A 20,647-nucleotide genomic window follows, 5' to 3' on the forward strand; every position below is an offset into this window, starting at 1 on the left:
TACTATTTCTAGCTTTTTTTAACTCTTTATGTAAGAAAGAGAAGTCCGACTATTCAATGGGTTTTTGATTTGGAAGCATTACATCATATAAGAGTATACAAACATTTTCGTTCTTGGTCTCTCATTAGTATAAAGACATATGTAAGAAAGAGATAGAAGAAAGACTGTACTATGAATATGACAATAGTGAAGCGCTTCTTGTTTTGCAACTAATCGATAAACCGGTTTTTGCTACATTTTTCTTGAATCGACCATAGCCTCACGGTGAAGTTTAAAAAAAAGTCTAAAGGAAAATGGCGAATGCGTCAAGGACATTTTTGACGTTTAGTTTATTTAGTTGTAAATTCTAAATAATAAACGTTTTATATATAAACATCAATAATTATAAACCTGACGAGAATGTGCCAGGAAAATGCTGTAAAAAGATAATAAGCACTGTAGTTGATTTCAGCTAACACTGAAATGTCTAATTGGATTAAAAGTGTTCTATTTACAAGATCCCGATGAATTCGATTATTGCGTTATAAATAAGAAATTATAAGTGAAAAGCTTCATTGAAATGCGGTGCAGTGTGCAAAACTGTTTCAACGACACAAAACGAACTACCAAAAGCCATGGGATAACCTTTCATTTGTATGTATTACACTTAATTTGATTTGTTTGTATACACAATGTTGTTAAGAAGATATTTAATTCTTTAATTTCTTTTTTATGATATGTATGATGTATGGTTTTGCTTTGTTGGATGGTAGTAAAAGTTAGAAAGCTCCTGTAGTAACATTCTATAACCTTAGCATCTTAAGCTTTATTTTCATACTAGCTTTTGCCCGCGGCTTCGCTCGCGTTAGAAAGAGACAAAAAGTAGCCTATGTCACTCTCCATCCCTTCAAATATCTCCACTTAAAAAATCACGACAATTCGTCGCTCCGTTTTGCCGTAAGGGACAGACAAACAAACAGACACTTTCCTATTTATAATATTAGTATGGATTGTATGTAAAACATAATTTTAATTTGTATGAAACTCTCGATGGGTGAGCCTGACTCGCATTGGCTGGTGTAAAAAACATTTTCTATTTGTTTTATGGAAAAGTGTACTCCTCTTTTTGTACTGTCATAAAACTCATGAAATAAGTAAAAAATGGAGGCAGGCCTTTGCACATAATTGACTAATGAATAATGAATAATCATTGCTCGCTGACTGTCTGTCAGAATTTAAAATTTTACCAAACATGAAACTAGAACTAGAACATTCTCCTCACATGTGAAAGTCAATACTACGGTAACACCAAGCCAACACTGACATTGGCAAATTCACCCTGTGCAAATTGGCAGGGAGTAGAAAAAGCCAAAGCAGGAAAAAAAAAACATGATACTCTTAAAGATTTTAATATCGACGACAACAACGTACAAGGTGCTATCTGCGATTTTTTCTTGTAGCAGATAGCACCTTGTACAATGGTGGGTAAGGTGCAATTTTCTGAAAAAAAAATTGCAGATCGTACCCTATATGTTGTCGTCGATTTGACACTTCATAATTATGTGGTGTGGCATCAAATATTTTTAAGGTAAAACTAGGCAAAGAAAAGTAGCTATAAATATAATGTAATCATACAAGGTACTGTTGTTGTTTTGAAAATTAATACATACATACAATCACCCTGTATCCCATGAAGGGGTAGGCAGAGCACATGAAACTACTCAAGTTTCAGTGCCACTCTTGGCAAATAAGGGGTTGATAGAAAACGAAAGTGTGACATTTAGAGTTTGCATTATCCGACGGATTTTTAATATTCGAATATTTCGGATAATACAATTTTTATTATTCGAATATTCGAATAATTCGGATAATTTCGGATAATTTATTAAAGGGAACAAAATTAATGTTACAGGTGCGTATAAGCGTGGAATTGATAACGGCTGAGATAGATGAGCGCCATAATGCGAAATTTACCTACATTTTAATTTATTTTTTGCGTAAATCAGCAAACTGTAGAAATTAAAACACGCCTAGCTCTCTATCTTTAGTTCTATGACTAGAATCTTGCAATCAGATAGTGAGCTGTTGATATAAGACAGTTAGTAGTAGTGATTAGTTAGGTGTTAGGTATAACGAGAAGTTTTTCTGACAACACCTTTACCTTGGAAATGGATGGTAGAGAGGATGGCTTCTGTAGAGTGGAACGTGAGACAACATCATTGGATATGATGATGGTTATAGGGTTGTCATATTATCCGATCCGATATCGGATATAGGAAGGATGTCAAAAGGCAAAAATCAAAGATGGCGCCTTGAATGATTTCGAGAATGTATAGGAGTCGGTCCTTCGCTCGATCGGATCGGATACTCATCTTATCTTAAATCTGCGGGGCCCTTCCGGATACACTTCGACCCATCGGGATCTTTTGTGCAATTACCCCCTTCGATCTTAAGATCCTTCAGCTATTCAGGACCTTCTCGACCATCTCCACGTATCGGATGATGAGGCTCATGGGTAGTTGTCTTTTGCCTAGCTTTCCTAGCTTTTTGCTGCATCCAGATTCTACCCTCCGCATAAAGAGCTTTGAATGCTTCAGACCTACCAGGGCATCCCACTCTTTTTGGTGATTAGCCTTTGTATGGTCTTTCATAGCCGTTTTAATGGTTCCTTGTGACGTTGTCTTCAGACCTGGCCTTGGCAAGTTCATCAGCATTTTCATTGCCAATGAAGCCTTCGTGCCCCGGTATCCATACCAGTTGCACCTTGTTTTGCCTTCCAAGCTTGTTAAGAGCTTGGATGTCGTTTAATATCAGTCTAGAGTCAACTCTGGGCGATGTGAAGGCTTTCTGAAGGCTTTAAGAAGACTGTCGCTGAGTATATAGATATTCTTTTCTTGGGTTTGTCTAACTATATTCTTATGTACACAGGTAATTATTGCGTATGTCTCGGCTTGAAAGACAGTGGCATAATTGCCCATGCTGATACTACCACTGTAGTCACTAGTCATTTGCATAAATGCCTACGCCCGTACCAGATGCCATCTTGGACCGGATCGGATACTTAATATAAAAAGTTGAAAACTCTTTTCGTAGGCTCTAAACAAAAGCGTCCTAGTTAGGGTCTTAGAACAGGAATGAGGAAAGATATAGGTACTCGTTCAAAACAGAATAACCAAAAAAAGAGAAGACCAATTAGTCGAAGACACTTCCTATCCAGGCGTGGATCATTTTAGACCTTAGTTGCACAGTGGCTGGTACCAAAGTACCAATGGAAGGGGAGAGGTGATAAATAAGTAAGTAAGTAAATTCTTTATTGTACCACCAACATAAAATATACAAGACATAAAATTTAAAAGAATGAAGAAGGAGGAACTTATTTAAATATTCAAATCCAAAACGCCTCAAATTGCTCGGCAGCGATTTTATGGGTTTTAGTTTCCAAGCTGATCAGTAGATCGACTAAGATTTCAAAGTAGTAATTAGACCGATTTTTGTGTATTCATCACAGAGAACCTCCTATAGAGTGGCAGTCTTGTATATTTGGTTCGCGATACGAGTCACCAGTGTTTGGGGTGCGAGGAGCGGGCGGGGAATGTGTTAAGCGCGCTGTGATTGGCCGTTTCAAGGACGGCGGGCAGTCGCGCCAGATGAAAAGGGACAGAAGTATGACTGTCCCTCTACTGACGCGTAAGTGGCCAATGTAAGTTGACCTATGCCGGCTCTGAATAAATTATAAATATGACTTATTTGTGGAATGTAATGCCGTCTGTTTTTAAATTTGAGCTTCTTGTTACCTTTCCACACCATTTCACACTACAGGTGGACATCTTTAAGGCATCAAAATACCCTTTTCCAATTTTTTTGTGCGAAAAACACGCGCTGCTTTCGGGTCTGTTACTTGGTCGATACTGATCGGGCACGGCGAGCGCCCGCGCTTATATCAGTGCAAATACTAGGAAGGCTGGCCACCGCGAGTCGTCTTGTAATAGATGTCTATAGGGGTTGGTCTGTGGTATTCATGTAACTAAGGACTTAAAAGAAAAATGCCTTATATTTATTAGTGAAGTGGAGGGAATTCTGGCGTACTAAATTGCCATGGAACTGATAACAGCTAAATTCGGAGTGAGGCGCTAAATTTCAATTTCAAAAAAACAAGGGACCAGGAAATCTAGGTATAAATCTCCCTTATTAAGTACGGTTTTACAGATAACTTCACGTTAGCTATTAGCAGTAATGAAAGTAGGTTGGGGTAACGTTTTCATATTAAAAAATAATACTTGAACGTTTTTCTGTTTTTTTTAATCATCCAATTAATCGAATATTTGATAAGAACTGAGTGCGTGGGGTGAGGCATTCTGCTTACTTCTTGTCCACGAATGCTTTCTTTGTTTTGTAAATATTAGTTTGATTTTGAAGATAAATAGGTGTTAACTTGTTAGCAATAACATTGTCCGTATTAAGAATTGATCAAAATTGGTTTCAGTAACGTCTATCTATTAAATATATTACTTATAAATAAAAAATAATGTTTATAGAAATTATCCGTTTATCCGGATAATTTCACTTGGATTATTCGAATATTTTCGGATAAAAATATTGGCGGATATTCGAATAATTCGGATATTCGAATATCCGGATTGCAAACCCTAGTGACATTGCAGTGACAGGTTGCCAGCCTCTCGCCTACGCCTCACTTTAACCCATATCCCAGAGTCGCCTTCTACAACACCCACGGGAAGAAAGGGGTGGTGAAATTCTTAACCCGTCACCACACGGGCTTAATTAATTTAACTGCAATTAATTAATTAATTTAATTGAAAAAAAATTATTTAGTAAAATTATTTTTATTCATTTAAGAAAATTAATTTAACTGCCATTACTATAATAGTTTTCTATAACACTAGGTTTCCCAAAGAACCACATCTCCGGACAGCCTGGATGGAGGCACTAGGCATGTCGGACTGGGAGCCAAAAGACCGCAGCACAATATGCTCGGAGCACTTCCGGAATGACGACTTTTATGAGACCCGTTGCGGGCTGCGGAAGATCAAGAATGGGGCTGTGCCTGTGTCTGCACAGGTTTGTTGAGTTTATCAATTATTTTTTAACACTCATGACCATGAATATCGTTACCTGAGCTATTTTTTTGTAGGGGGTAGGGCATAGCGAATGATATTCCGCTTTGTGTGGTAGGGCACAGCACAGCGGATATCATCTCGCTCGAATCTAGAGCAGAGCCCAACTGGGGTAGTACCTCCGCCTTACAGAAGACCACAGCCAAATAGCATTAGACCCTACTCATAGTGTTGTGTTCCTGCCGGTGAGTAAGGCTGCCAGAGCTCAACGAGGGTGCGGTGAGCTGATGACGGGAGGACTTACGGAACTGACTTATTCCGTCTATTGTCCTTTGAGTCATCGGCACCCCAAAACCTCCTTGGAACTTGTACACTCCTTTTTATTGTGTATTTAACGCAGCAAAAGGGAATGTACAAGTTTCTAATAGGGTGGCAACGCGCATGTGACACTCTTTGAGTTGCAGGCGTCCATAGGTTACGGCGACCGCTTTCCATCAGGCGGGCCGTACGCTTGTTTGCCACCGACGTAGTATAAAAAAAAATTTAACACATTTACTGCCTGCCAAAAAATGGCACACTACATCAGAAACCGGACGTTATCTTGTTATAGATAGCCTGCTTTTGTGTCAACAACCCGCCCAGTGGGTTCTTCGGCATCTGAGCAAAGTTCACGAGTGCCTGGTGGGTTCTTAATTGGTTGTGAAAGTGATCAGCCAAATATGCATAGACCTTTGTTTCATAATTGTTCAAGAAATTATGATTTAGTTTGACTTTTTGCAGTATGATGTCTTACATTAGGTTTCATTTTCCAGGATTTGGCCAATGACCTAGACGCACCAGCTGCCTTAAGGGTAAGACACCATTTTCTAGTTTCTGTAGGGTATAAATATATGTATGTATAAGGAATATAAAGTAAATAAAATGAAGTGCCACGAGCCAGATGGTCGGACGACATCAAAAAGACGGCAGGGCCGACCTGGCACAGAACCGCCTCACATAGAACAGAATGGAAATCCATGAAAGAGGCATATGTTCAGCAGTGGACGCAAATATGCTGAAAAGAAGAAGAAGAAAACGAAAGTTGTATTAAAATCCAACAGAGTTTTAAAACAAAACTATTCTTATTGTAATTTTCTACTTGCAGGTGTGCAGGATATGCCTGGCCACCGAATGCAAGATGTTCAACATTCGGGATCACAAGCTGGAGCAGGCCTTCACCGAAGTCAGCGGGATGACTGTAAGGAACATCTCAATATTTTATACTTTTGAGCATATGATACATGCAAACTAGTAAGTTTGGAACAAGTGAAAGAGTTTGTGTATTTGGGAACGTTGTTTACACGGGACGGTAAACATGGAAAAGATATTGAAAGGAGAGTGAATGCTGGGAATAGAGTGAATGGAGCACTAAACGCTTTTATGGGCAGCCAGAAAGTGTCGCAAAAAGCACGCCTGGCGGTGCATAGAGGAGTTATAGTGCCTATACTTATGTATGGTAGTGAAAGTTGGGTGTGAGAAAAGACATCAGTCAAGTGAATGCCGTGGAAATGAGAGCGTTAAGAAGCATGGCTGGTGTGAATTTGAGTGATAATCAAGAGTGAACAGGCATCTTCTGGGCGAGCTCACTCCATCGTAGGCCACGTCTTTGCCTTTGGCTAGTCTGTGGCCAAGAGTAAGCCCATTTATAATTAAAAAATATAGGATCAGAAATAGCGTGATAAGAGAGAAGTGTGACATTAAGTTCTATTGCGCCGCGCGAAGGCTCTCACCACTGAATGGGCCGCGAATGCGCGGCCGCCAGCATGTACTTGTATGACGAGAGAATCGCGGAATGATCTGTCCCTGCTTAACGCCAAAGTTGACTACTATTATAAAAATGAAATGACAAAATTTAGTTTATCGTAACATTATTTCAATTCTTGTACGCGACAGATGTGATGCGCACATTGTGACGTACAGTGAAGTGAACTCAAAAACGTAAAAGTTAGATTTGAGTGAGTTGCCTCACTATTGACTGCTTCATATCAGGGGTAACTATTTTTGAGTGAATTGCCTCATGTTTGAAATGACTCACTTTTGACGACCGGTCTGGCCTAGCGCGTAGTGACCCTGCCTGCTACGCCGCGGTCCCGGGTTCGAATCCCGGTAAGGGCATTTATTTATGTGATGAGCACAGATATTTGTTCCTGAGTCATGGATGTTTTCTATGTATATAAGTATTTGTATTATATATATCGTTGTCTGAGCACCCGCGACACAAGCCATCTTGAGCTTAAGGTGGGACTCAGTCAATCTGTGCAAGAATGTCCTTTTTTTTTTGAGAATGTTCCTCCATTTGTATATTTTTCCATTAATTTAAAGGCTCTACCAACATAACCCAACCTATGACCCTACCTACCTACTCGGTAAAGGAATTTGTTGACAGTAATGTAGAGAACCTTACACTGTAAATATTGTACATATGTAATTATGTATTATAATAGAATAGCTTAATATGTAAGTAATTAAGGGAATTGAATTAATTTTAGTTAGTAGGTAGTATATTTTGCATGCTGTCAAAACCGGCTAAAAGTTGGGACACAAAAGTTAGGTAACACCTATTATGTTAACCCTTTTTAAAAGCAAATAAAGATTATGATTATGTGTACAGATGAGTGAGGAAGATAAACTGCCACAGCGTCTCTGCTGGGAGTGTGGGCACAGACTGTTGACAGCGGCCAGGTTCAAGAGCAAAGTCCTCAGAGCTCATGATCTGCTCACCGGCCTGCCGCACGCAAGTCCATACGTAAGTAAACTTTGAGTCATCCTTCTTGCTTGAGGCTTGTCTGGGGTCCGCTTTGACAAAAAATCCTAAGATTTGAAGTAGACTCTAGTTTTACGAAGGCGACGCCATCTGACTTTCCAACCCGAAGGGTAACTAGGCCTTGTTGGGACTAGTCCGGTTTCCTCACGATGTTTTCCTTCAACGAAAAGCGACTGTGAGTAAACTTTGAGTAAATCTTGATAATCCAAAGATTGCCATAGATAAATAAGTAAGAATAAATGGCTTCACTCTGTACATCAGTTCTCTTATCAAAACGCTTATTTTGTTGCTAGCGTACTTTTAGTACGCGGGCGAAGCCGCGGGAACAAGCTAGTTTACAATATTTGTTTATCCTCTTTACAGATCACAATACGCGACATTCGCTCAATAAACCGCCGTCAGAACCAACTAAGATCTCATCTAATATATAAACATTTTGATCCCAACGATTTCCACATACATTTCAATGATGATCAAATAATCGTCAAGTCAGAAATCAAGGAAACTGAGGAAGTAGAAGAAAAAGTTCCCCCTATAGCTGAAGTTGAAATTATCAAAGACGAGAAAAATAATACTGAACTGTTCTATCAAGAATTCGATAATTATGATGATAATTTTAATGATAATGATAAATATAATAATGATGCAAGTATAAATAATGATAATAACGAAGTTAATGAAGATAGCGATGATAAAGTGTTAAGTGAAGTACATGTGAAGAAGAAGCGGAAAGTGAAAAAGGTTAAAGTGAAGAAAAAAGAGAAAATAGTGAGGAAAAAGGATGAAGAAGATAATCCAATGACTACCATGGATAAGTAAGTAAACCATAGACCTATCATTTCGCTTATACTTAATGATAGAGAAATAAGTAAGGGTAGTACTCCATATATGAGGAAATGCAAGTTATTTGTAGTGACATCTAGCGTCAAACACGCGCCAATCCCTCGTCAACTAGCGTAAATTATCAGTTTCGCACGTGTATCGTACGACGTTTTTAAATGTGTTCAGTACAGATGGTGTTTTTTACGCGGTTTTAAGTGGTTCATTATATGTGAGGTCGAAATATCGGATGGCCATCTGTACTGAAAAACGTCGTACGATACACATGCGAAAAGGAAATTCGTAACTCGTGTCGATTTAAAACACTCCCTTCGGTCGTGTAAATAAATAAACTCTGTCAAACAAGTCTGTCAGTAAATAAGAACAAAGAAAACTATATGCATCCTTTTCTTTAGGGTACTATGTGTGAGAAAACGGGACGACACTACTGTATTGCAGCAATTCCCTAGGTTGATTGTATGAAACTTTCCTTTTTTGTTACCGAAAATGTATAGAAATCTGGTAACCAAAAAGGAAGGTTTCATACAAACTACATGGGACATTTTGGGAAACCTAGTGGATCTTGCTCAGCATCATGGACTCTATCAGCCTACCAATTTTTTTCCAAATCGGAGACGTGATCAAAATGTACAAACTTAACGGGAATTGCACATTGCCACTCTTTAATTTCTACTCTTTTTGGTCAGACTGTAGTACTTGGGCCATTTTTTTTTTTTAAAGTTGTCCATCCCACTTTTTTTTGGATTTGGAAATTTTATGTGGTTTCCACTCGATATCTCGATCCAGAGATAAAAAGTATCTCAAGGTTTTTTCCCATTCCGTTACCATTATTTCATACGTTTTTGTATGGCATTAACGGAACGGAAGGTTTGAAATATGTATGGAAATCTTGGGACATTTCTTTTATCATATCAGGATCGAAAGACCTCGCGATTCTATGTATGAATCGCGTAAAAAATACCCATGTTACAAAAAATTGGGGTGGACAACTTTGAAAAAAAAAATGACCCTCTTAACACTCCACAGGTACAAAAACTCAGACGTGAAACGCCGCAAGACAACCGACGGCCTAGACGAATCACTCTTCACAATCACAACTCTGAGCTATGACGAACAAATCGCAGAGATACAGAAGCGACAGGAGAGCACTAACTACAAGAGTGCGCCTTACAAGTGTGGAGTCTGTTATAGAGGGTTCCTCGTTCGGGACAGATATGACGCGCACGTCGTGAGGCACAGTGAGGTAAGTGAGGTCCAGGACTTCTTTTGAGTGAGCCGACTCATTTTTGAGTGAGTTGACTTACTTTTGAGTGAGCTGATAAATTTTATTGTGAGTTGATCACTTTTGAGTGAGTGGATTCGCTTTTGAGTTAGTGACTCACTGTTGAGTGAGTGGACTTACTTTTGAGTGAGCTGACTCACTTATGAGGTGACTGACATATACTTGAGTGATGGGACTCATAGGAGTAAGGTGCCTTATATTAGGGCGAGTGCTTCAAATTTAAGTGAGTTGCCTGATTTTAAATAACCACGATTATTTGAGCGACTTGCCACACTTTTTAATGAGATAACTCATATTTGAGTGAGGTAGACGAGCATATCGCAGGGATACAGAAACTACAAGAGCGCTCCTTACCTACAAGTACGGCGTGTGTTATAGAGGGTTCCTCGTCCGGGACAGATATGACGCGCACGTCGTGAGGCACAGTGAGATGAGTGAGGTTTACATGCCTCAAAAACGAGTCATATTAAGTGAGTCGCCACTCTACTATTGAGTGAAACGCCTGATATTTGAGTGACGTGCCTCATATATGAGTGACGTGCTTCACTTCAGACTTACTTTTGAGTGAAATGCCTCATGTTTGAGTGTAATGACTCGTATTGAGAATGTTGCCTCAGATTTGAGTAAAGTACCGTTAAGAGAGGTGCCTCCCATCCAATTTAAGTTAGTTGGCTCATATTTGAGTATCATGCCTTATGATTATGTGGTGCCGCATATTTGAGTGAGTTGCGTCACTGTTTAAGATTATTATCAAAAGTTAATTTATTGTTTAATTATATTTTAATTACATATATTTCAGCAATCCGGAGCATACGAGTGTTTCATATGCAAGAGCCGGCTTAAGAGCGCGCGAGCGCTGAGGAAACACCTCACAGCTCAGCATACGGAGAAATTCAGCTGTAAGGGATGTCCGTTCGTCACTAGGAACAGGTAAATACGCCACAATATCACAACAATACCATCGAAACATCGGGAATATCGGGATACTCGGGCTTTTGACAAAAGTAACATAGTGGCTAGCGGTGGTGGCGAGTCTGCATTCGACACCCCTGCTGGGGTATGAGTGGCCCCTTCCACGCTGGGCGCTGTGGGGGCTGCGTCGTGACGCGCCCCAGCCTTGTGGGGCGGTCTGTCGTCTTTTTGGGGACGACTGCGCGATCCCATAGTGGCTAGCTCCGATCTCTGTACGGTGACGTCATCAGGCGCCCGGAGTGTGCGCCGCGTTCGAGACGAGTAACGGCCCAGCCACGATATTGGTCTAAGCGCGACAGCGGTGAGCGGCGGCCATACGTTCGAAAAAGTCCCATCGCTGTGTCTCGCTCCAATGTATGGCCGCCGCTCACCGCTGTCGCGCTTAGACCAATGTCGTCGCTGAGCCGTTACGGTGGGGTCACTACTCTTTGAAAAAGATCCTCGGAAATGGATCGAAACATTCCGAGCGTTACAGTAGCGAAAAAAATCATACTGGTTAGATATCGATAATCTAACCACAAAATCAATATTTTCAAAGAAACCCCGACCGCGTTTTTCATGTAACATGGCTAAGAACACTCTCGACTAACTCAGCTTTCAGACAAACGAAATCTAAATCGGTTCATCCGTTCGGGAGATACGATGCCACAGACAGACACACACACACAGACAGACAGACACGTCAAACTTATAACACCCCGTCGTTTAAAAAAAAGTCTGGAGTTAAAAATAGCGAATCCTACTAACAATATAATATAGATGGATGGATATATTAAAACAGTTTACAAGTATAGGCTACTTGACCCTTTTTAAAAGTCTGTCTTATATGATTAAGTACTGTCCAATTAACCCAGATACACCTAAAACTATTTTTTTGCTGACTCTGTATTGAGCTGTAGATATGTATTTATATAGTTCAAATTTGAAAAAAGAACAGGCGGTGTTATAACACCTGGTCGGACCAAGTGGGTTAACCGAAATTTATTTTATTTTTTGCTAGTTTTAAGTCATAATAAAATATGGTAATATAATTGGTATGGTAATATAATATGGTATGGTAAAATATAGTAATGGTTTTAATATTACCATATTTTATTATGACTTAAAAGTAGCAAAAAATATTTTTAAAGTATACTTTTACGTAATCAAGCGAAAACAACACAGTCATGTTAATCTGTAGATTATCTGGGCATCAGGTCATTCTATTCGAAAACAACATTTTCTGACTTTTTAAGTTTGAAGGCATAAAGTTCAATATGTCAGTGATTGTTTTGACATGCAGTAAGGTTCGAATTCGATGACGTCACTACATCGCTGACAGCGTTTTCGGTGGCCAAAATAAATAAAAAATTACACACATTTTTAATCAAAAAAAAAAAACGTAGTCATCGTACACTTTTAATACCCAAAATCTATAAATATTGTTTATTTATGTCAAATACTACAGAAGACAATCATTTATTGTGCCAAATTCGATATGAGTCTAGTAGCCTATTAGCAAAAGTTGTTAACAAAAATTAACTCGCTGTCAGTTTTGTGACAATTAACACCTTAGCCTCATTTTAATCGTTTTGTTCTAGGGGAGTCGCGAGAGAGCATGAAAAATGGCACGCCGGCACCAAATACCAATGTCCACACTGCCCAAGCGAGTTCGAGTGAGTAATTAAACCCTAATTAACACTAAACCAGATATTTTTTAATGAACACCGTAGAGGAATAAGTAAGGGAAGAGTTGTAACTCCATACATCAGTAAATTATGGTAAATGCGAGTTATATGTATAGGCATAGGTAGTGACATCTAGCGACAATCACGCGTCAATCACGCATCAAATAGCTGAATTATCAGTACCACTACTCGATACTAGGTGTCAATAGTAGTCGTCTGCCAAAAATTTAATATTAGAACAGTTTACAACTTATATTACAAGCAGAAGGAATTGAAAACTGAATACTGATTAATATTATTCTAATATTATAGCTAAGAAGTGGTGAGCAATAGACTCTTCGTTCGTCGCGACATCTATTGACAAGTAGTAGTACTGATAATTTACGCTAGTTGACGCATGATTGTCGCTAGATGTCACTATAACTATGCCCCTATACAAATAACTCGCATCTAGGGACATTTTATTTCTCCTATCAGGACCGAAAGGCCTCGCGATTCTGAGTATGAATCGCGAAAAAATTTCCATGTTACAAAAAAAGTGGGTGGACAACATGAAAAAAAAAATGGCCCACCTATAACTAAACATTATTTAATCGCGCCCGGGTGGTCTAGTGGTAATGACGTTAGCCGTGTAAGCTGAAGACCCGGCTTCGATTCCCGGCTCGGCCACCAGTGGGCCTTGCCGTTTTTTCTTTCGTGTATGATATCTATTTCAATTTATATATTATAGTAGTGTGACTACTTGAAAAAAGAACAAATTAAAAAATATTCAATAAAATAATTTGATTTGTTCCCTAGTTGTAAACATTATAGTTTTGTGAATAACGCGAACTTTTTTTTTCAGTAAGCTAACAACATACATGGGCCACATAAGAATAAAGCACGTGTCAGACTTCGTGTGTGAACTGTGTGGCTACACATTCGTCAGTAAAAAGGGCATCGATGTTCACAAGAAGAAGAAACACCGACTACAGGATAAGACGGTCAGTTTTTTATTCACAGACGGCAAGCAACAACGCAAAAACAACTTTTACATACATAAAATCATGCCTGTATCCCATAAATGGGTAGGCAGAGCACATAAAACTACTCAAGGTTCAATGCCAATCTTGGCAAATAAGGAGTTGAATTATGGCATTGCAGTGACAGGTTGCCACTTGCCAGCCTCTTGGCCACGCCATAATTTAACCCATATCCCACAGTGTCGACTTCTACGACGCCGACGGGAAGAAAGAGGGTGGTGAAATTCTTAACCCGTCTCACATGGGTTTAGAATACGGGTTAAAAAAAGACGAATACAAATTTGTAAAGACTAACTTTCTAAAACAATCTTTATATGAAATATCCTGGTCGCGGCACCAAAATGTAACTCCTACTTTTTACAGGTGGAGTTAGAAGGCCCTTACTGCGAGACGTGCGAGGTGCGTTTCGTTTCAGAAGAGGCTCACGCGCGACATCTCAAGCTGTCGTCGCGACATAGCAGCGACAGCGACCCGTAAGTACATAAATGAAAATAGTTGTGGTCCATGTGTCTTTCATTTACTTAAGGGTCTATAATAAAACATTTCAATTATTTTTTTGCAAGAATAAACGTCTTTAAACGATGCTATCAGAAGGGAATATTAAGCCAATGTTCTGTCGCCAAAATGCAGCATTACTCATAGTCATATTTGATTTGAACATTGTTTTGAACAGTCTTCATTATGATATTAATGTATCAAAGCGATTCACAGAGTGCATAGCGCGAACCATGTGATGCTTTCCTATCACATACATATACTCTGTCAAACAAGTCTGTCAGTAAATAAGAACAAAGAAAACTATAAGATTTGCGTAACATCCCCTATTGGCAGAGCGTTAGCACAGTATAATAAAGAGCTATCGTACAGTATGGCCACTCCCGCTCCCCGCTGAAAGTGCCGCCCACCCCCTCTCGGTTACCTCACAGTTACCGCATGTCAAAGACGCGAACAGTCGACCTGTCATATGTACAAGCGTAGTACGCGTTCACCTACACGAGCTTAGACTGTGTGCTAGGAACGCGCCTCATTCATATATTTGATCGCCAGTGTTCGAGATGTGGCGTTAGAGTATATTTTTACAAGCTTTTATTTAACTTGCAATATAAGTATGTCATTTTATAAATTATTTGCAGCTATAATAGAAAGAAGAATCAGTGTTAACTTAGAAAAACACCAGCCTATCGAACAAGCGGGTTTTAGGAAAGGTTACTCTACTATAGACCATATACACTCAATTGAGCAATTAATAGAATAATACCGCGAATTTAAAAGACCATTATACATTATATTCGTTGATTACGAAAAAGCTTTTGATACCATCTCCCATTCCTCGATATGGAAAGCTCTGAGCACCCAAAATGTAGAGCACAAATACATAAAGGTTATTAAATACCTATACAGTAATTGTAAAAGCCAGGTAAAGCTGGAAACAACAGGTCCGTATATACCAATAAATAGAGGCACCAGACAGGGGGATCCTCTCTCACCGAGAATTTTTATTGCGGTCTTGCAACTAGTCATTGGAACTCTAGATTGGTCTAACAAAGGAATAAATGTAGACGGGAAACGCATCAGTCACCTAAGATTTGCTGACGACATTGCCTTATTCTCTGAAAGTCCCAACCAGATAGAAGACATGTTACTCGAGCTACACAAAGCAAGTAAAGACGTAGGGTTGCAAATAAATTGGAGCAAAACGAAGATTATGACAAACTCAAGTAAACAACTAGTACATCTTGGCGGCGAACCATTAGAATATGTCGATACCTATGTATATCTGGGCAAACAGATCTCTTTTAACTCTCAAAACAATGTAGCAGAAATAGACAGAAGAATTGCAGGCGCATGGAGGAAGTTTTGGAGCCTAAGGAGGTATTAAAAAGCTCTATGCCTATGAAAATTAAAAAAAGGTTCTAGACACCTGCATACTACCCTCTTTAACTTACTCTTGCCAAACATGGGTATTCAGCCTAGAAGCAAAAAAGAAAATACGGTCCTGTCAGCGCAGCATGGAGAGGAGCATATTAAATGTTAGCAAAATGCAAAGGATCCCACATGTAACAATCAGGTCAAAAACAAATGTAACTGATGCTCTAGGACACTCATTAAAACTAAAGTGGCGATGGGCAGGGCACGTGGCCCGCATGACTGACAACCGTTGGACGAAACGTTTAACATTTTGGCACGGCCCAAAGGGAAAAAGAAAGAGAGGAAAACCTTTATCAAGATGGGAAGACGAAATTGCACGATACATAGGAAAGAGATGGATGGTAAAAGCTAGAGACAGAAAACATTGGTCAAATCTGGAGGAGGCCTTCACCCTTCAAGGAGGGGTTTTTGCTTGACATATTTTACTAAGTATATAATTTATAAACATAAATATTTTACATAATGCATGAATTCAGCAAGTTTAATTAATTATTTTTACTTTAATTATTCAATTATTTTTTACTATGACATGTTTGTTCTGCATAAATTATTATTATTTATTATTTATTATTTATTTATTGGAAAACCAACAGCACATGAAACATGTTAACAGAAACAATAGAAACAAGAGGCCAATTACAGGTTCTCACCGATAGAAATCTTATAGAAATTAACTTCACTAGGTATTAGGTATTACAAGTAGGTATACAAATATGCTTAGACTAGACAAGTACATAAATCTAATGTTAATACAGATGCGAAACAAAAGAAAAAACCGGGAAGATTAAAAAGAAGAAAAATCATCAAGCATACGAAATAGAAAAGAAAACAAAAAATAAAAATTAAAAGGCAAGCTCACATAAAGAATTTAAGATTTAAATTACGCCGTATAGCCTGGGTATTTGCATTAAATACGTCAATATCGTGCTCTCTAGATAGCCTGTTAAGTGTTCTAGCTGCGCGAACGAGGAAACTGTTACGTCTGTAGTTCGAGGACGCAAAGGGAATCGAAATAGGTGGATTGTACCTTTTAACCCTATTGGGAGTGTTAAACATAATACTACCGAGCAGATCAGGGCAATCAACGCTGCCGCTAGTGATTTTTAGGAAATAAGTAGTGTCAGCGATTTCCCGACGGTGATACAAAGGCAACATATGGTGTTTTTTGCATACACTAACATACTGAGATGAGTTATAAGGAGTACTTAATTTAAAACATAAAAACTTAATAAATTTTCTCTGTATCCGCTCGATCCTGTCTATATAAATATTGTAACAGGGGTTCCAGACCTGGGATGCGTACTCAAGTTTGCTTCGTACGAATGAACAATATAGGATTTTCAACGTCTTAGCTTGTTTAAATTCAGAAGAGCTGCGCATTATGAACCCAAGGGACTTGGTAGCGCTCTTCACGATGCTGTCCACGTGAGAATCAAATAGTAACTTTGAATCATGAACTACGCCTAGATCCTTTAGGAAAGATACTCTCAATAAATTTTGATTATTTAAGGCATAAACAGACATAATCAATGATCGCTGACGAGAGAAAGTAACTACATGACATTTGGAAGGGTTAAGATCTAATTTGTTATCTCTACAATATATACCAAGACGGTCAAGATCGGTTTGAACAAGAGCCACTTCCCGAACTGATTTAATCTCAGCAATAATTTTCATATCGTCAGCGAAACAAAGCAACTTAGAAAACCTAAAGCATACAGAGATGTCATCGATAAAAATGTTGAAGAGCAAGGGACCGAGCAAAGATCCTTGTGGAACACCACTTGGAACATTTACCCAACCAGAAACGTAGTTACTCACAACGACTGCTTGGGATCGGTTGTCAATATACGAAGAAAACCACCTCAACAGGTCGCCACTTATACCTATGCGTTGAAGTTTGACAATAAGTAACCTGTGGTCAATACGATCAAACGCTTTATTGTAATCAGTGTAAATGACATCAACCTGTTTACCATCGTCCATTGCCCTTGTAACAAAATCGTTTAACAACACTAGGTTAGACACTGTCGATTTGCGTTGCATAAAACCATGTTGATTTTGGTTCAGAGAGTGTTTGATAGCATCATAAACTTGTGCGTATACTATTTTTTCCAAAACTTTTGATAAGATACACAGTTTGGATATAGGTCTATAATTAATTATTTCTAACTTAGACCCTTTTTTGTGCACAGGGGTAATGAATGCGGACTTCCAGATATTCGGAACAACACACTCGCTCAGTGACCGCTTAAACAGTAACTCAATAGGCTTCAATAGTCCTTTAGCGCAGTTTATTAAAAACAGAGCCGGAAGTTCATCAGGACCAGCTGATTTAGAAGGATCAAGATTAAGAAGTAATCGGAAAAGTAAATCAGGTTTTACTTCGATATTAAATATTTCGGCTGGTGAGTTAGAATCACTACTAAACGATATTGTGTCTGAACCACTATTGGGTGCGGAAAAGGTTTTGAAGAAGTAGTCAGAGAATGCATTGCAAATATCTGTACCACTTGAAATGACTATGTCACCGTATTTTAAAGAACTAGGTATACCATGAGAACTACTACGCGACTTAATGTAGGTCCAGAACTGCTTAGGATTGCGAGTAATATTACATTCAATTCGATGCATATATGACAGATAACATTCCCGCTCGAGTCTTTTAACACGGTCTCTTAAAATACAAAAAGAGTTATAATCTGACTTATTGTTATAAATTTTATACTTTTTCAAATACTTATTTTTTTCCTTAATAACCTTTATTAAAGCAGCTGAGTACCATGGAGGAAAAGTGCTCGCGCCTAAGACCTTATGGGGAATATACTTATCTCTTAGTCTTTTGAAAGTAGAATAAAAAAACTCAACGCACTGGTCAAGCGATCGCCACGAGAATTCGTTAATCCAGTTAACCAGAAGTAACTCATTATTAATAGATATATAATCACCCTTATTGAAATAATATTTAAAGCGCGATGCCGGTCTAATAGATTTTAGCACAGAAAATTGCAATGAAATAATTAATATAAGTTTCTGTAAAATATCGACGTTTTAGTCCTTAAGCCCCTCACATTTTGGTAGTAAATTATGGGACAGCTTGATTTATTTAACACTTATAAATGTTGTAGTTAAAAATATTTTATTAAAACATGATAATGAACACTTAAAAAGCCCCGTAAATAAGTAGTACAACGTTACCATCCAGAACGATCGATAAGCAAGATTATTTAAATTATTTCTTATAGACATAAACAGTTTCCCGTAAGCGCGAGAGAGCAAACAATAAACAGGCCCGATAATCAAATGAAATAGACAGGGATAAATATATGTTAATGAGCTTAACGGCGCAGGTAATAGTAACATCGTGCAAAAAATGCAATCGGCGATAAGCGGCCGGCCCGGACAATAACAACTGCCGCCTGGTTCGGGACGTACAAAGGTTCTCAAAGTTTGTATAATGTGTAACACTTTTAAGTTTAATATAAAAAATAGTAAATTTGCTACTAGAATTATCTGGGACAGCAATAGCGAGGAAACAAAGCACCGTAAGCCATTAGTTAAACCAGTTTGTTTAAATCGTGGTCACTATTAATTATAAATACTTTGGAGGAGTCATCTTTTCTAACGTGAATTTTTGCATATTTAACCCATATGTAAGCATATCCTTTCGCCTTCAGAGTACTCTTCGTCTTCGTGAGCAGCTGTTTATTTGTAGGAGTTAAGTGGTCGTTTGCATATATCCGTTGTTGACTGCCCTGAAACCCAATTTCAGCAGCCGTGATGATCTTCCTTTGTCGCGCAGACGCCAGGAAATCTTCCTTTATATATCTGTTTATAAATCCTACTATGATACACTTTTCATTCGAGTTAGAAGCAGGGACCCTTGAAATATAGTTAACGCTAGTCTTGTCGATTGGGAAGCCCACAACGCCGCAGATCTTATCAAGGATTGAGAACAGGTTCTCTTCTTTTCTTAGCGGAACCCCTTAATTTCCACATTGTTGAGGCGGTGCCATTGATCCTTACTAGCGAGTTCGCTTTTGAGTGATGACACTTCCTGATTTAAAGTGTGAACCTTGCCTTGGAGAATCTCGATCTCAGGAATCTTTTTCTCAACTTCTGTTAAACGTGAAATACACTCGTCCAATTTATTACTTGTGAAATCGCAAGTTCTTTTTATCTCCGCCAGATCAGCCTTGATATCGACGACATCTTGCTTAAGAGTCGATAGGCTCATAACATGCGGCTTCATATCACGAATCTCACTAAGTAAAGATTCCAGATCAACTGGTTTGGAAGGGCTCGGCCCATGATTAGACATATTCGGCTGATTAGTGACTAAGGGAGACTGTGTGGTATCCTTTTTACACTTTGAACACTTTAAACATTTCCACCCAGTTTTCCTTTTTCTATACGCCGTTTCTGTAATATTAGCACAACAAAATCCGAAATGATTTTTACACCCGCTACACTGAGCCGAATCGCTGATTTCTAGGTTGCAATCAAAACACTGCATGATGAGAGTTTGACAATCGCTGCCTCGTTTGGAATAAATACGTAAAGTTTATGCACGTGCGTCTTCGCTGGCTTTGTGAAGCGTACTGATTACTACATATAATAATTGATGACTACTTTCTTCCAAATAATAAATGCATTACCTATGTTAATATACCATGCAACATCTTTGTTAGCTGAATTCCCAAAACTGTTTCATCTAAAATTAACTAGTTTAAATTATAATATTTGTATTAACGTAAATTATTGAATGATAGAATTATCTGAATTACTAAATTATTTGAATGTGTCTAATTAAAATAATAATATTTTAAATAGTTAATTAATTATATTGACCAGATAAATTGTAGCATGTTATTATTTAAGTCTGCAAAAAATAAAAGGCTTTTTTATTTTTTATTTTTTTATTTTATTTTTATTTTTTTATTTATTTTTATTTTATAAGTATGTAATTATGTATCTTATGTTCGGGTAAAATCTTGCGACTCAATTTTGAAGCAGATTTCTTTAACTGATTGAGGAGGAAATTTTGCACACATATGTAAATCACGTGACAATGCAAT

General features: G+C 38.3%; 1 protein-coding gene and 1 non-coding gene across 2 annotated transcripts in view; both read left to right on the forward strand.

Moving 5' to 3' along the window:
* The first annotated feature begins 333 nt into the window (after positions 1-333).
* The window catches only part of LOC125239282 (zinc finger protein 724-like), a 31,998-nt gene continuing 11,684 nt past the window's right edge, over positions 334-20,647 (forward strand). The window contains exons 1-11 of the mRNA XM_048146820.1: positions 334-633; positions 4,884-5,058; positions 5,867-5,905; positions 6,199-6,291; positions 7,705-7,839; positions 8,221-8,672; positions 9,724-9,940; positions 10,779-10,909; positions 12,532-12,606; positions 13,463-13,601; positions 14,004-14,113. Of these exons, the coding sequence (XP_048002777.1) occupies positions 560-633; positions 4,884-5,058; positions 5,867-5,905; positions 6,199-6,291; positions 7,705-7,839; positions 8,221-8,672; positions 9,724-9,940; positions 10,779-10,909; positions 12,532-12,606; positions 13,463-13,601; positions 14,004-14,113 (1,640 nt within the window). The 5' untranslated portion in view covers positions 334-559. The remainder of the gene's footprint in view (positions 634-4,883; positions 5,059-5,866; positions 5,906-6,198; positions 6,292-7,704; positions 7,840-8,220; positions 8,673-9,723; positions 9,941-10,778; positions 10,910-12,531; positions 12,607-13,462; positions 13,602-14,003; positions 14,114-20,647) is intronic.
* Positions 13,216-13,287, forward strand: Trnat-ugu. Its single transcript has one exon. It is a non-coding gene; the product is annotated as a tRNA-Thr (tRNA).

The sequence above is a fragment of the Leguminivora glycinivorella genome, chromosome 25, assembly GCF_023078275.1.
Source record: "Leguminivora glycinivorella isolate SPB_JAAS2020 chromosome 25, LegGlyc_1.1, whole genome shotgun sequence".
Lineage (NCBI taxonomy): Eukaryota > Metazoa > Arthropoda > Insecta > Lepidoptera > Tortricidae > Leguminivora > Leguminivora glycinivorella.